Genomic DNA, 13,722 nt, shown 5'->3' on the forward strand with positions numbered 1-13,722 from the left:
TTTGAAAGCGAAGTTAACTGGAAGAAGATCCTACCAGACAAAAATCGGGGTTGGCTGGGGTGTGATCAAAACCCCCAAACCCCTAAAAAGCCCAACAAAACCAGCAAAAGCCCCAACGAGGGGCTTTCTAAAGTTTCTGAGTTTCTAAACTCAGCTCTTGGGCCTTTCTAAGCCCCGCTAGCCACCCATCCAGCACGGCACACAGTGGCTAATGAGGCAGAATACACGCTGGCTGATCAATACCTAGGTCTAAACCTGCTACACTGCTGTGCCCAGTAAAGAGATAAGGACTGGGGGAAGGGAGATACTGGGGAGTTCAGGTGACAGAAGGCATGAAATTAGACCTCTTAGTCCTGCTGATCACAGAATAGCTTGCTTTCTGTAAGGAAGCAGTTTCATGTGACCCATCTAAGTGCTCTTGTCCAACCTCAAGAGGAATGGCACATAACTCTAAGAGTGCAGTTCATACAAAACCGATGAATTCTCAGCTAGGAGAAGGTCAGAGAACAGGAGTTCATTTCTTTCTTTGCACCCTTCTCTATCAGAATGTTTTGTTATGTACTTTCGGCTTCTTATGGTAATTTAAGTCTTATAAAAGCTACACATGAAGCAACATCCCACCTGAATTCATGTGGCGGTAATGTAACGCTATTACAGAAACCAGACCAACCCCACACAGAATTCCTTAATTAAATTCTGAGAAAATATTTTTATATTCCAGTACTGTAGTAATGTCCCTCAACTTTGTCAAGGGCTTGATATGACTTCTGTAAGTCCTATGTATTTATCATGTGCCTAGTGTCTGTAGGCTTAGAAATCCACCTTCATTGTACCTCTAACGTCTTCCTTCCATTTCAATTAAAAACTACAGGTTTGTAAGAGAAAAAAATAAAGAACAAAAGCAGATTTGAAAGTGAACCACCGGGTGAGTTAGTAGAAACACAAATCTTGCAATACCTTGGCCAAAAAATTAGTCTGCATTTCTCCTGGATAAACCAAGTAGGAACACATTTGTACTTGTACGTGTTTCACATTAAAGAAATTGTTACCTAAAGTGTTACATATTGCTGCATAGCTATGTGATAGAAAAATTAAGAAGTCTTCAGTTTGATTATTTAAATTTATCAATTTCAACTAAATTCTATAACTGCATATAATAGATATAACTGTATACCAATGTTTAAGTAGGCAATTGAAGTAATTCTTTTAGATGTCAACAGAAGTGCAATGGGAATTTTTAAGAGGCATAGTAGCTGAAACATAAGAAGGATTCCTATTTTTGGCATAACGAGAAAACACATAGCCAAAAAGGGATTTGGAACGGATACAATTGCCCACCCACTTTGGCAAACATCAACCACGACCCCACTGTTACCTGACCCTTTTAAGCCAGTTAATATTTCCTGGGACAGTGGGAAGAAGCAGAAATTTGCTCTTTTCTGATTTTCTATCCATTCTATTCTGTACCCAAAGTGGGAAAGGAAAAAAAAAGGAAACTTCTAAACTTAGATAATAATCAGAATATGGACCTCTGTTTATAAATCCTGCATATGGTACTCAGCAAACTATACAGTATAAAAACAAAACACCTAGTCTAAGGTAAGTATATAGTATAAAAACAAGACACCTATTTGACCACAAAGATACATGCACTATACCCTCACCTTGAAAACCAACCCAGGAAAACTCTATGTGAATATAAGACATGACTTAAAATTATAGATAGAATCTGCCCTATAATTATATCTGCCTTATTTTACCTTTTTGTGTACTAGAACTGTAGGAACAAGAATACTCATGGGTGAAACAGAGGGAAATGGCCATGAAAACTATTGATTTTATCATTCTATTTTTACATGTATAATTGAAATATATTTGAAACCCCATAGAGATTTGTCTTTGGGAACAGAACTGCTTTGTTAATATTTCTCTTTGAGCTGGAGTTGCCTTTTGAATCATTCACATAGAATTGCTTCCTTTTATTCACTCATGTTTTCTTTACATTGTGTTTGAAAATTTAGCCCTGTGACCCTGGATGTGAAAAGATGTGAAAAGAATCTGTATCCTTCACTTTTTGCTTCAGTACAGAACAACAAGTGACATGATGCTGACTCACTTGTCTGTTGTTGCTGTAGGCAAGCTAAGCCTGTTAGCCAGGTGACTAAACCTTCAAGTCCCTGGCAGAAATCTGTGACAACAATTATATAAATACAGGACAGTGCCAAAATCAATCAAAACCAGTTTCTAAAATGGAACAGTTGTCCAAAATACAACTGTCTTCTGGTTTCATTGGCTATTTAGTGAAAAACCAACCAACCAACCAACCTACCACACTGGGGGCATAAATTACTCTTGTATAGATCAGTATGAGCTTTATCATTATGATACATAGTGACGTTGCTATACTAATCCAGTAGTTTTCAGAAGTGCTTTTCTGTGGCTTAGAACTTTCCTTTAGCACTTCAACTCAAACAACAGCTGAATAAAACTGATCAATGTACATGGAGATTCATGGGGTAAGGAAGGAATAAGCTTGTGGTTTGCTCTAATTTTTTTCCGCAAGTTTTAAATTTTTGATGTGGAAAATGAGAACAATAGTACTTACAATAATATTTACAAAACTTATATGAAGAATAGTATGTAATTTTTGCAGAGTACTTTGAAGCCATGAATCAAGGAGGATAAAAATACCAGCATTGTAATTTTGTTGATTATATTCTGTGGTTAGAAGCATGACTTAAAACAAAGAAAAGAATGAGACAACTGAAGTAGAAGTAGTTGCCCCACAGTTCTTTTTGCCACGAATTTCCTCCTACGGGTATTCATGCATATACTGACTTTTACTAACAGCATTTGAGTCTACCATCAAATACCTACACTCACATACATATGGTCTAAAGTCAAGCTGCATAGCTATTGTGACAAATAACACAAATTTTATTTGACAAGAGGTGTATCACATTAACTAGGTGAATACTATCTAGTCTTCCAAAACAGATTTCCTAGAAGTAGCTATCCAGGGGATAGATACACATTTCTGGGCAATAGCAATAACATTACACATATATATGTGATTTTCTTTGAAACAAAAAGACAGCATCTCTTGCATTTCTGTGACCCTTTCTCACAGTTTCTGTTATCCAAATCAGGCTAGAACCTTTGTATTAACCTGTAATTATCTTTCTCTCAAAATTTATATTCAGTTTGTTCCAAGTTTTCAGGCTGCTTTCCCATTGGTAGCCATAAAATAACAACATATCTTTACTTTTAGTTCTAACTTTATCTACTGTTCCATTATTCAAAATAATGAGTGAATAGTATCTGCAGCGTGATTGTTCAAGTTACTATATTAAGCCCGCATAAAAAAACCTTACACATACAAATACTATCTCACTGTTCCAAGGAAGCCCACACCAGAGCTTCTCCCAAATTAAAAATACAGTGGACTATATGAACAATTTAAATCGCCTTATTGTCCTTAGTGACTGAATCTCAAATTATTCAGAAGAAGGACCCTCAAGTGCCATTGCTGCTGACATGAAAATTGTACTTCATTGTAGCTGACAAAATGTTTATATTTTTATTTCCATAAAAGATGCTTTCATTCTCGCATTATTAAATTTAGGGTCATATTTACAGCTTTTATTTTAAGTTCATGGTCATATTTACAGTTTTCAATTTATCTTTTACAATTCAGAACTCTTAAATATTTTTAGATCTTTTCTGCTGTGCAGGAAAAACACATGGGACTTGGACTGAATTTAAAACCCTTGCCATGTGTCTGTTTTTAATATGGTCAGCCTCTCTATAAGTTAGATTTATTGTTTAATTAGGTAGAAAATGACAAAATACAAGTGAAATGTCATAATAGTAAATACTGACCGAATGATTTGAAGGAAAGATCATAAACAAAGCCCTCCTCTGCATTTATTCTTGGAATAATCACAAGTCTGGTCATTTAACTCAGGAGTAGGCTCCATTCGCAAACAAGTTCCTAATGAATTGCATTGCTCAAATAGTAATTGTGTCCCTGCTTGGTGGTTTATGATCATTAACACCTGTGTGCCTTGGGAGCTGTAAAAACCATTCTGTTTGCTATGGAAACCTTGAACTGGGAAAGAGGAAGGCACAAAAGTGCTTTCTGTATCTCTGCACTGGGGGCAAGATTCACAAGGTGCTCAAATGAAGAGACCAAGGAGAAAGAACAAACCTTCCAAGAGCTCACACTGAACCCTGTGAGGGTGTATTTATATATGCATTTTTCTTTCATTATTTCTGCTTTTAGCACTACTCCAGCTTAAACAGAAAGCGAGTATGTACGGGTTTCTGTGATTTGAAAGGCTATCAATGTAGTTTTTGAAAAGCACAAATAATTACGAGCTTGATTAAAAAAGAACGAGGGAGAACCATAGTACAGGATAAATCTCTTGATAAGTGACAGTTGTCAAGATCTCCCCTATACTAAATGGAATTATGAGCAAGATGATTTTTTTGGGAAAAAATCCATCCAGATAGTCTTCAATGTGCACCTCAGATAACTACATAATATAGAAAGGAATGACTTCATCTATATGATGAGCTGAATAAACTTCTCAAACTCCAAACTCTCAAAGTTTTTAAGTGTACAGAGTCATAGTCAAACTTTAGGGCTCTGAAATATTGCTGAATAGTAACTAAAAATCGTAACTGCCTTGAACCCCAAATACTTCTCTTATTATTCTAGTACTTAAAAGTTTTATATAAATTAATGATAATTGAACCTCAGGTTCATGGTCTGGTACCTCACTGTCCCCTTAGAGGAGCTATTACCATGGTGATAAGATTGCTTAAATTAAGCTGTCTTCTTCCACAGTACTTGGCTCATCGCCAGTGCAGTGAAGGGAGATTTCAGTCCATTCAGCACAGCATTAACCTTACTGCCAACACTGCTAAATGGGTTAGAGGAACTAGAAAGAAATTTGATTTAAAAAAGGAAGGAACAAGCAAATATGTAAAATACTGAAGCACAAAACAGGACTAAAAAAACCCATTTTGAAACAAAATAAAAATTCGGTAAGTTTTGATATTTAGACAGAAAAAAATGTTAATGCTTGGGTAATCTAAATGCAAAACTTTTCTCAAAACAAGTGTGTCCAATGGTTTATCCATGAGGACTGTAACAGACTATAGGGAGGATGAGAAATAATGTTAGGCAAAAATCCTTATTTAACATCTAGTTTTTTCTTCTTATTTGGGAAATTGACTGAAGTGGGAAAATGAATAGTAAACACCAGAAAAAAAAAAACAAACCCTAAAGACCAAAAAAGCAAGATATGGAAACAAATACTGAGTCAACTAACAGGGCATGAAGAAAATGAAAACACTCCTTTGAATTGTCAAGGTTTAATACATACTCCATAAAAAGTAGTAAGCTATCTTCAGACGGGGCTGTCTGAGATAATGACAATGTATTACACTGTAAATCATAAGATTTGAAACATTAGAGCAAAGTATCTATGAAACCTGAAAAAACAATTATTTGAGTGGAAGGAAGGGAATAGGCAATAGGTTGCAAGTACTTTCTTCTGGGAGAGAAGAAAAAAATCAATTTATGTAAGAGCCCAATAACATTAGCCTAAAAAAGAGAATCAGTGTTTCCTGTCTTTTTATGTGGTGTGAGAGATCCTTGCAGCCTTTTTCTGGCAATACTTACAAATTATTTTTCTGTGTGACAATGAAATTACTGCAAGTTCATAAGTCATTTTAAGAATGAATATGTTTTTTTCAAAACTATGTGTGCATGCATACAGATAGAGCCTGCATTTGCATTTACAGGCACATTACAGCACTGAAGGCTGTAGCACAGTCAGTTGGCAGTTTGAGCTGTTACACCTCCTACAGGTACAGCTCCAATTCTTCATCAATTCTTCATCAACAGCTATTCTATGACATGTCCTCTCAAGTTTTGAAGGTGTTCCTAATTCTTATTTTCATTTGGGTTGCTTATAATCAGAAGAGCTGCCCGAGTTAGAGAACTGGCCTTGGCAATGACATACCTCTACACTATTTTTCGCTTTGCCAAAAGCTCGTATGAACCTGAACGAGTCATTTCACCCTTCCAAGTCAGTCTCCTCATTAAACAGTTGGGCTAGTATGCTGGGTCTTGACAAAACTGTTTTGCAGATTGGTCCATGCATGTAACACCTCTAGGTGATGCACAAAACAGTATTTCTGATTTGCCCTTTTCTATAAAAATATAACAAAGTTCTACTCTACAAAAAACCTTTCAGAACACATACCTCAGTATACATCTTTACTCCAGCATTTTGCGGTCTAATCTAGGGTTTCAAATTCTAGTTACATGTTTAATCAGAGTATTGCAAACATTTTCAGAACTGCAGAATTTTCTTTTACATAAATATGGGATGTTATCATTATGAGCAGACTCATAAACTTGCTTCATTTCTGACTGTCCAGAGTGAACAGGATTTAGTCACATGATTAGTTCTAGGAAATCTTTTCCTGTCTGAAAATTCTCTAATATTACATGGCTGTAGATAAACCATGCAAACACCTGTGCTGTTTATGGATTAACAGGAGATACAGTTGGAAGAAATGCTGAACACGTGCATTCTGATTTTTGCCTAGTTATTACAGCAGGGAATACATTACTAAGTCTTCTTTTTGACTGCAGATGTTCCAAATTAAAAAAAAAAAAAAACACAACACAAAAGCACCTGCTTAGACATATTAGGTATGTACATATTTGGTAATCTGGTGGTACTAAAAAGATTTAACATGGAAGAACAGCTGCCATTGACATGTCTCCTTTTATTTTGTAGGACTATTTTTAAGGGGCAGCTAACCATTAATGGAGAAGGAAAGCAAGAGAATCCAGATATTAGGCCAAAGTATGTGTTCAATTCTAGCTGAATCATTCCCTGTTAAAGAAAAAACAAGCTGCAAGCCCTTCTTTTTCTCTAAGGCTGTGTTATGTACTATAGACTTCTGGGAAGTGGTGATACAAATGTTTTTTATTACAATGTTCCCCTGCTATATCACTTGTCTGCACATAAACTGCAGATACATCTTGGCAAACAGTCTCACAGATTCTACTTTCAGATTATATAGCCTTTCAGCCAGCTTTGTGAGAGGCTGCAGCTAGCTACCGGAGGGTGCATGAAATCAGCTGAAACAACCACTGAAGGGTAGGAATGTGGAAAATTCCCAGACTCTGTGAATCGCAAGCGTGTAGCCCACAGTATGTTTTCCAGTCTGAATTCCTAATCCACTGCACAGCCCTTTAGTCAGTATCCAATTATATAGTTATAGATATAACGATATATCTATGTATTTGTCCTTTACGAGAAGTTTCAAATTTGCAAAAATAGTAAGAAACCAGAAAAATTAAACCGAACTCAAAAAAGACTTAAAATTGTGAAGTATTTTCCCCTGTGATGTCTGACGAGAATATAGCGAACAGGGATGCAGAAAGGCTAAACAAGATCTACCCAACTGTTAACTGGAGACAACCAATAGATACTTAATGGGTACAGAATGCCCAAGGATCAGTCTCATATGCAACAGGAGGTATGGATATATAAGCTTGTTACACCAGAAATGACAGAGATTTATCTTTTTATAAAGATTATGTAAACAGAAGCTTCTAGCTCTTGAAGGCCTATTTGAAATAAAATTTTGTTTACGTTCAATTTTGGAGAAAAGTTTCCATCCTCCTTGATTCTTTTTGCGATTTGTCCTTAAGACAAATCAGGAAAGTTTTATTTCAGAATGCATCATCTTAGTCTTCAATCCCAAATTAATAGCCTTTCAGAGAAGGAAACCTTAATTTGACACTTCTGATTAGCAGCAGTTAAGTGTTTAAAGATGTATACTAAAATTAAGTTTTGTAATAAAATAAAAACAACCTTCTTATAAAAGAGCAAAATTCAGATTTCAATGAGCAATTGAGATAACAGGCTCTTAGACATACATGTATTAAAAAGAAAATATTTCCATGCATAATACCTTCTATTCTCTGGATTAGATTAGTTGGATGTCAGACATTCATCTGTTTCACCAAACACAACTTTCACAGAGTCATGAACTTTACACATTTTAAAATGCCAAAACCCAAAGGAAACCCTAGTCAAAACTACTTGGTGCTCTGTTCACAATGAAGAGGCAGAAGGTTGTAGAAAATCAAGGGCTTGTTTTAAGCATCAAGTCAGCAAACACAGCTGTAGTTAAAAGCCACCAAATTAGCTAATACTTATCAGGAACAAAAAAGCTTACCATAGTAAAAAAGTCAGAGGAAACTGTGCATTTACCTCTGTGGCAGAACTCTGGGTACTGAAACACAGGTTTGCTGAATACAGAATATATCTGTTTTCAATTATTTTTCAGAGTAGGTTATTCGTGTAAATTGTGAATGATCCTGGAGTTGATCCCTCCCTTCCCCAGCTCCCAGAGGTAAGGCTCTCCATGCTCAATACCTGCTTTGGGCCTGTACCATTTCTCCATTACCAAATGATTATCAAATTATATTCTTTGTGTATATATGCAATAAAGTGTTTAAATACACATTGAGGAAAATATTATTTTAGTATTATTTCCTTTATCTTTTCTTATCCACAGGAAAGCTACAGCCTGAATACTGACTGACTCCTGAAGTGCAAGAGTACACTGATTAAACAAAACTTCCATTTGACCCTGGGAGAATGTGGAGGGTGACACAAGTACACAAGCACACATCCTGACTGCACACAACTCTAAAACACCTATGTAATCTACACACCTTATGGAAATCAATGTCTTCCAAGACTTTGCAAAACATGTGCTTCTATGAGCATTAATGGTGTAGATGAATCAAGCAAACAAGGCCTCACATGACTACATGACATGGCCTTATATCAAAATGCACTGGGATGTCCTGAACAACAAACCTGTAATTCCCCATCACCATCTCATGTCAACGTCAGGCCTCCTGCCCATCTTTTTGATTTTTTTAACATTTGAGATATGTTGTGTACAACAGGTTGGACTGTACCTGGTTTCCAGCGGGATGTTGCTGTTCAAGACCCAGCTGTTATGGAGATGCACTGAATCTTGCGTACTGGTGGGAGGAGTTGGGGCAGCAGGACTGGGCTGGCTGCGGGTGGTCATTGATCTTCTCTGGAGAGAATCAGCTGTTGGAGGCGGCTTTCTGGCACAGGTGCATGCATGCGGTGGTGGAGGAGGCGGCGGGAGGGGTCTGAAGGTGAACTGGTTATGTGGGCTACCTGGCATATCTGAAACAACAAAGAAAAGGCAAAGAAACCCACAGAGGGTTATTATTTTAAAAAGATCAAGACAGCATGATATAATAGTTATTGGGATTAAAGCATTGTGATTATCACGTTGTTAACCCAGTTGCCTGTAAAACATTGTTGTAACGTGAAATAATTTAAAATAGAATAGTCTACTGAAATGGAGAGTATCAGATACGGACACACATCCTCCAGCACTGTAATTCAGTAGTTCAACAAAAAACAACGAAGAAAAAAAAAAGATATAACATTCACTTGATTTGTTGTAGGATTTTTTTGGGGACGAGGGTAAAGAACAAATAAATCAAGCTGACACTGAATTGCAGCACAGACACCAACTGACTTCATGAGGTATAATTCTCATTTAAGAACATCTGTGAAAGAAATAGACATGGTATAAGAATTAGTCTTGCACTTCAACTCAAGAGAGAAAATAATTGAATAATTCCTAACACCTAACGAACACCTTTCACAAAACAAGATTAACACATTTTTGCAAGTCTGTTACTACATTTGTTAAGTGAGACCTGAGAAAAGGCCCTCTTAAAGACTGTCTGAATCACTGATGATCCAGCTACCCAGAGAAAAGGTTTTATGGCAGCTAAAAGCAGATGAGCTGGCAAGGAGCTCACAGCCACGGGACCAGGCTGTGAAGGAGACGGAGTGAGAGCCGTGTGTGGTGGGTACCTGTGCTGCAGCTGCCCTCGAGCACCCGAGAGGGGTGCTGGAACGGCAGGGTCCTGCCCTGTGCTAGCACTGCTACATGGCTTTAAGGTGGCTCAGCCTGTGCCAGTGAGCTAGAATCCTGCAAAAGGCAACAAAGATACAAATATGGTGTAACGGTAGTTTTAAGGCAATTAAATCTTGTCTTCTCTACTTCCCACAAGGGTCTCCAAAGCCTCTCAGTACAGCAAGAAACACAGCTATGGAGAATTGAAACAAGAAATTCCTTTTTAAAGGAACAATAACAAATACTTTGCAAAGAAGTTGCTGATAAAAATTGCTGCCAGATTGGGTGAACTGTGAAGCTATTAACCTGAAACTCTTCCAACTAATTTACCTCAGTGTCTAACATGGCTTTGTCCTATTTCTATACTCAACCTCACTCTCCCTTTTACCTTAGCAGACGTCCAGTTTAATTTGCACAAAACCAGCTGGAGTGGAGCTCTGATGAACCTGCAAAATTTCCCTGCAAGGAACTGTTGTTGCCAGCCATTTATAACACATGCTTTCTTTAAATTATGACATGATGTGTCTTCAAGGTGAAAGATGAAAGCATGCCCCTTCCCTTCTTGGAATGGCTGGTGGAAAAGAAGCACTTTTTTCTCTGTGACAGTCACAATTTACCCCAACTGGAGAAACAAGGTTGTTTAGTGCTCCACATAAGCTTTTCTATGCTGTGGTAAGCAAAGCTGTCATGGATTTGGCCCAGTCTTAATCCTTTTAATTTCATTGATCTTTTATCAAGGCAGCATTCTTACAGTTGCATTAAGGTTTACGCTGTAACATTAGTTTGCATATACCAGAAAAGCATTTCTAAGCATGTTAGAGAATTGGAGACCTCAGTAAATTAAATCACTGGAGTCAACAGTCCAGAGCTCTGAAATAATCTGCTAAGGCACTGTCATATAATAATTAATCTCAGTAAATCCTGTTTTCTGCTATTTTAGAATTCAAAGCTACCCAAATTTTGGATATAATATTTGATGTCCAGCATCCTCAAGTATCTGATCAATGACATTCACTTACTTAGTGGTATCAATCTTAAATCCACTCTATAGAAAATTTGCAGGATTATTATACATCCCATGATTTGCATGACAAGCCATTTTAATGGTTGTGCCACTGTCCTGTTAGAAAATTGCTGATCTTTGCCAGGACACGCAGTTAGACTCTACATCAAAAGCTATGCAGTAAATGCCAAGCGGCCAAGGTGACTGCTTCTCTAGCTAAATGGGAAAAAAACTGTATAATCTATATGGCAACCTATCCTTTAGTTCCCTTCTTCCTCTTTTATCTATACTGTCCGTATCCTGTCGATAGCATGCAATTATCTGACAAATAATTTAGTTTGCTCCATGCAATAGACTGGTTCTGCTTTGTGAACCATAAAGTATTTCTGGTTGTTGGGTATCTTATATATCCCCATGCAATTTATGACAATACATTAACACATTAGATTTCCTGGGGGATTCCTTTTTAATTATCACACTTGTCACCCCTTCATTCAGCTACTGGCATCACAGAAAACCTCACATCAGATTCTGAAGTATTTTGATGATTTAAAGACAAGTCTTCTGCATCAGACCTTCAATTCAGTGAAGCACGGCAAATTCATTATGCTGAGAATCAGCCTGAGTTTCCAATTAGTTTTTACAGACTTTCTAATTTGGCAAAGTTATTTTTATTTTGCTTGAAACTAAGTCTACATCTCATTAACTTTATTTTTATAGCACAAAAAATGTTGCTTGGGATATAAAGCAGCATTATATCTAAATATGCCCACTTACGATTCTTCAGGACTCTCAATAAACAGTAGACTCTCTAAATAACTTAATGCAAAATCATTTAAATACCTAAAAAGTGATATGACACAAGATAATTTGTCTAAAACCAACAAGTTTCTAAATGTGTGGGAGTGATACAGAAATTACCTTAGCTATAAATTTTTATCCCGTTGCTATCCATAACAACTTCTGGTTTTATCTTTAATGGTTGCTAATAATGTTCAGATTTTAATTTTTTCTTACATCAAAAAGTCTATGTATGATATGCAAATACAGCATTATTTGTTTTCAGTGTGTTCACTCACATGGTAGAAGTTTCCATTCATCTAGAAATGGAATTATAAAACATGATTTCAGCTCAAACTTTACATTTACAGTAATTCGTTTCAAACCAGTTTTTCATCTGAGGAGCATTCAAGCCAGAAGGGATGCTCTTGGCTCTCACTATTACCCTTCTCATCTGCACTTGCATTTAGCCCATTTTTTTTTACAGACAGAAGAGGCTGTTCAGAAAATGTCTAAATTCTTTCCCCTGAGAATTCATTATTTTTAAATAGTTCCCTCATTTCAGCAGAGCACATCTAGAACTGTGATGTTTTCTGGAAAGAGCTATACAACACTCTTCTTTGTTGCATATTGAATCTGCTTTATGTTACTCTAACTCGCACACTCCTCACGCACTCCACAAACTCCACTTAAACTTCTCCCCCCCCTCCTTTTTTTATTTCTAGGGTTTTTGTTTTCATTCTTCAATAATGATGTTAATTTGTTTACTTTTTCTGTTTTGAGACACTTCCCAGACTCCATGCACTCACTCCAAAAGAGGAACTGCTGTGTTGATGCTAGTTATAAACAAGAAAAACTTTCCTTGTAATTCTGCTAGTTTGAAGGATTTCTACCTGCTCTCCTTTCATTGAAGTATGAAGAGAGGAGTTCTGCTTCTGTCCTGATATGTTGTTTCTTCTTTGGTTCTGACACATTCTTTTGGATGGCCCTTGAGCAATATTAAACACACGCTGCTCCACGGCAGTTGTATACTGCAGCTACGGAGCACAGACCTCAACAGCTCCTCTTCAGCTGCTGAGTTCTGCTACTGCTGCCTTTTCCTTCAGGAGATACAATAATTCAAATCTTGCTTTTTTACTAGGCCTCTGCTTTTCAGAAAGTGGAAAGTTAGTTAACTTAGACACTTCCCTTACTCTGCCATGTTGGTTGAGTTCTGCCATTCTGCTCAAAAATTATTGGAGGCACAGATCAATGGGCAAGAGCAGCATTAACATAAACTCATTTTTCCTAAGAGTCAGGCTAAAATGCCTTTGAAATCATAAACACGTAGCTGAATTGCTTTAAAGATGGACAAACATGAAAAAAGCAGCTTTATCAACTAGTTAGCACCTGATTAAAAATTAGTTTTGAAAATAAGCCAGGCCTTTGTTGAGGCATTTTCCTAACGGTTTTGAAGTACATTTTACAACACTTTTTGGATCCACATAGAAAGAAGGGGTAATTGAACTGTTTTATCATCTACTGACAAGACTACAATAGCCTCTATCGTTACTAAGTGAAGTATATCAGAGAGAATATATTAAAAAGTAATGAAGCTTAAAAGGTTTGCATCTAACCTGTAGTACTTCTGAAATATTTTAATTTTTTCAGTTCCTAAATTCATTATTTATTGGTATGTTCGTATTTTATTTGTTTTTTTTAACGAGACATGTCTCAGCTGGATATGAATTAGCTTGCATTCCATTCTTTAATGAACGAAATAGCAACATATGTTCAGTTTAGTTTAGTTTATTTAAAGGTTCTATAAGTATACTACTGCTCAGGTACAAACCAATATGTAATTTTTTTCTCAAGCAGAGATGAAGGAGCATAATGGGCACTGATGAACTGGAAAAGATTCAGTGCAGGGAAGACAGAATCTG

The 13,722-nt window shown here is 36.7% G+C and overlaps 1 protein-coding gene across 4 annotated transcripts in view; it reads right to left on the reverse strand.

Annotated features, from left to right (window-relative positions):
• The window catches only part of TENM1 (teneurin transmembrane protein 1), a 348,057-nt gene that overhangs the window by 154,742 nt on the left and 179,593 nt on the right, over positions 1 to 13,722 (reverse strand). For all 4 annotated transcript variants that reach the window (XM_074835266.1, XM_074835264.1, XM_074835265.1 and 1 more), the window contains one exon: positions 9,029 to 9,269. In XM_074835266.1, the coding sequence (XP_074691367.1) occupies positions 9,029 to 9,269 (241 nt within the window). The remainder of the gene's footprint in view (positions 1 to 9,028; positions 9,270 to 13,722) is intronic.

This window comes from Strix aluco, chromosome 10 (genome assembly GCF_031877795.1).
Source record: "Strix aluco isolate bStrAlu1 chromosome 10, bStrAlu1.hap1, whole genome shotgun sequence".
NCBI classification, from domain to species: Eukaryota; Metazoa; Chordata; class Aves; order Strigiformes; family Strigidae; genus Strix; species Strix aluco.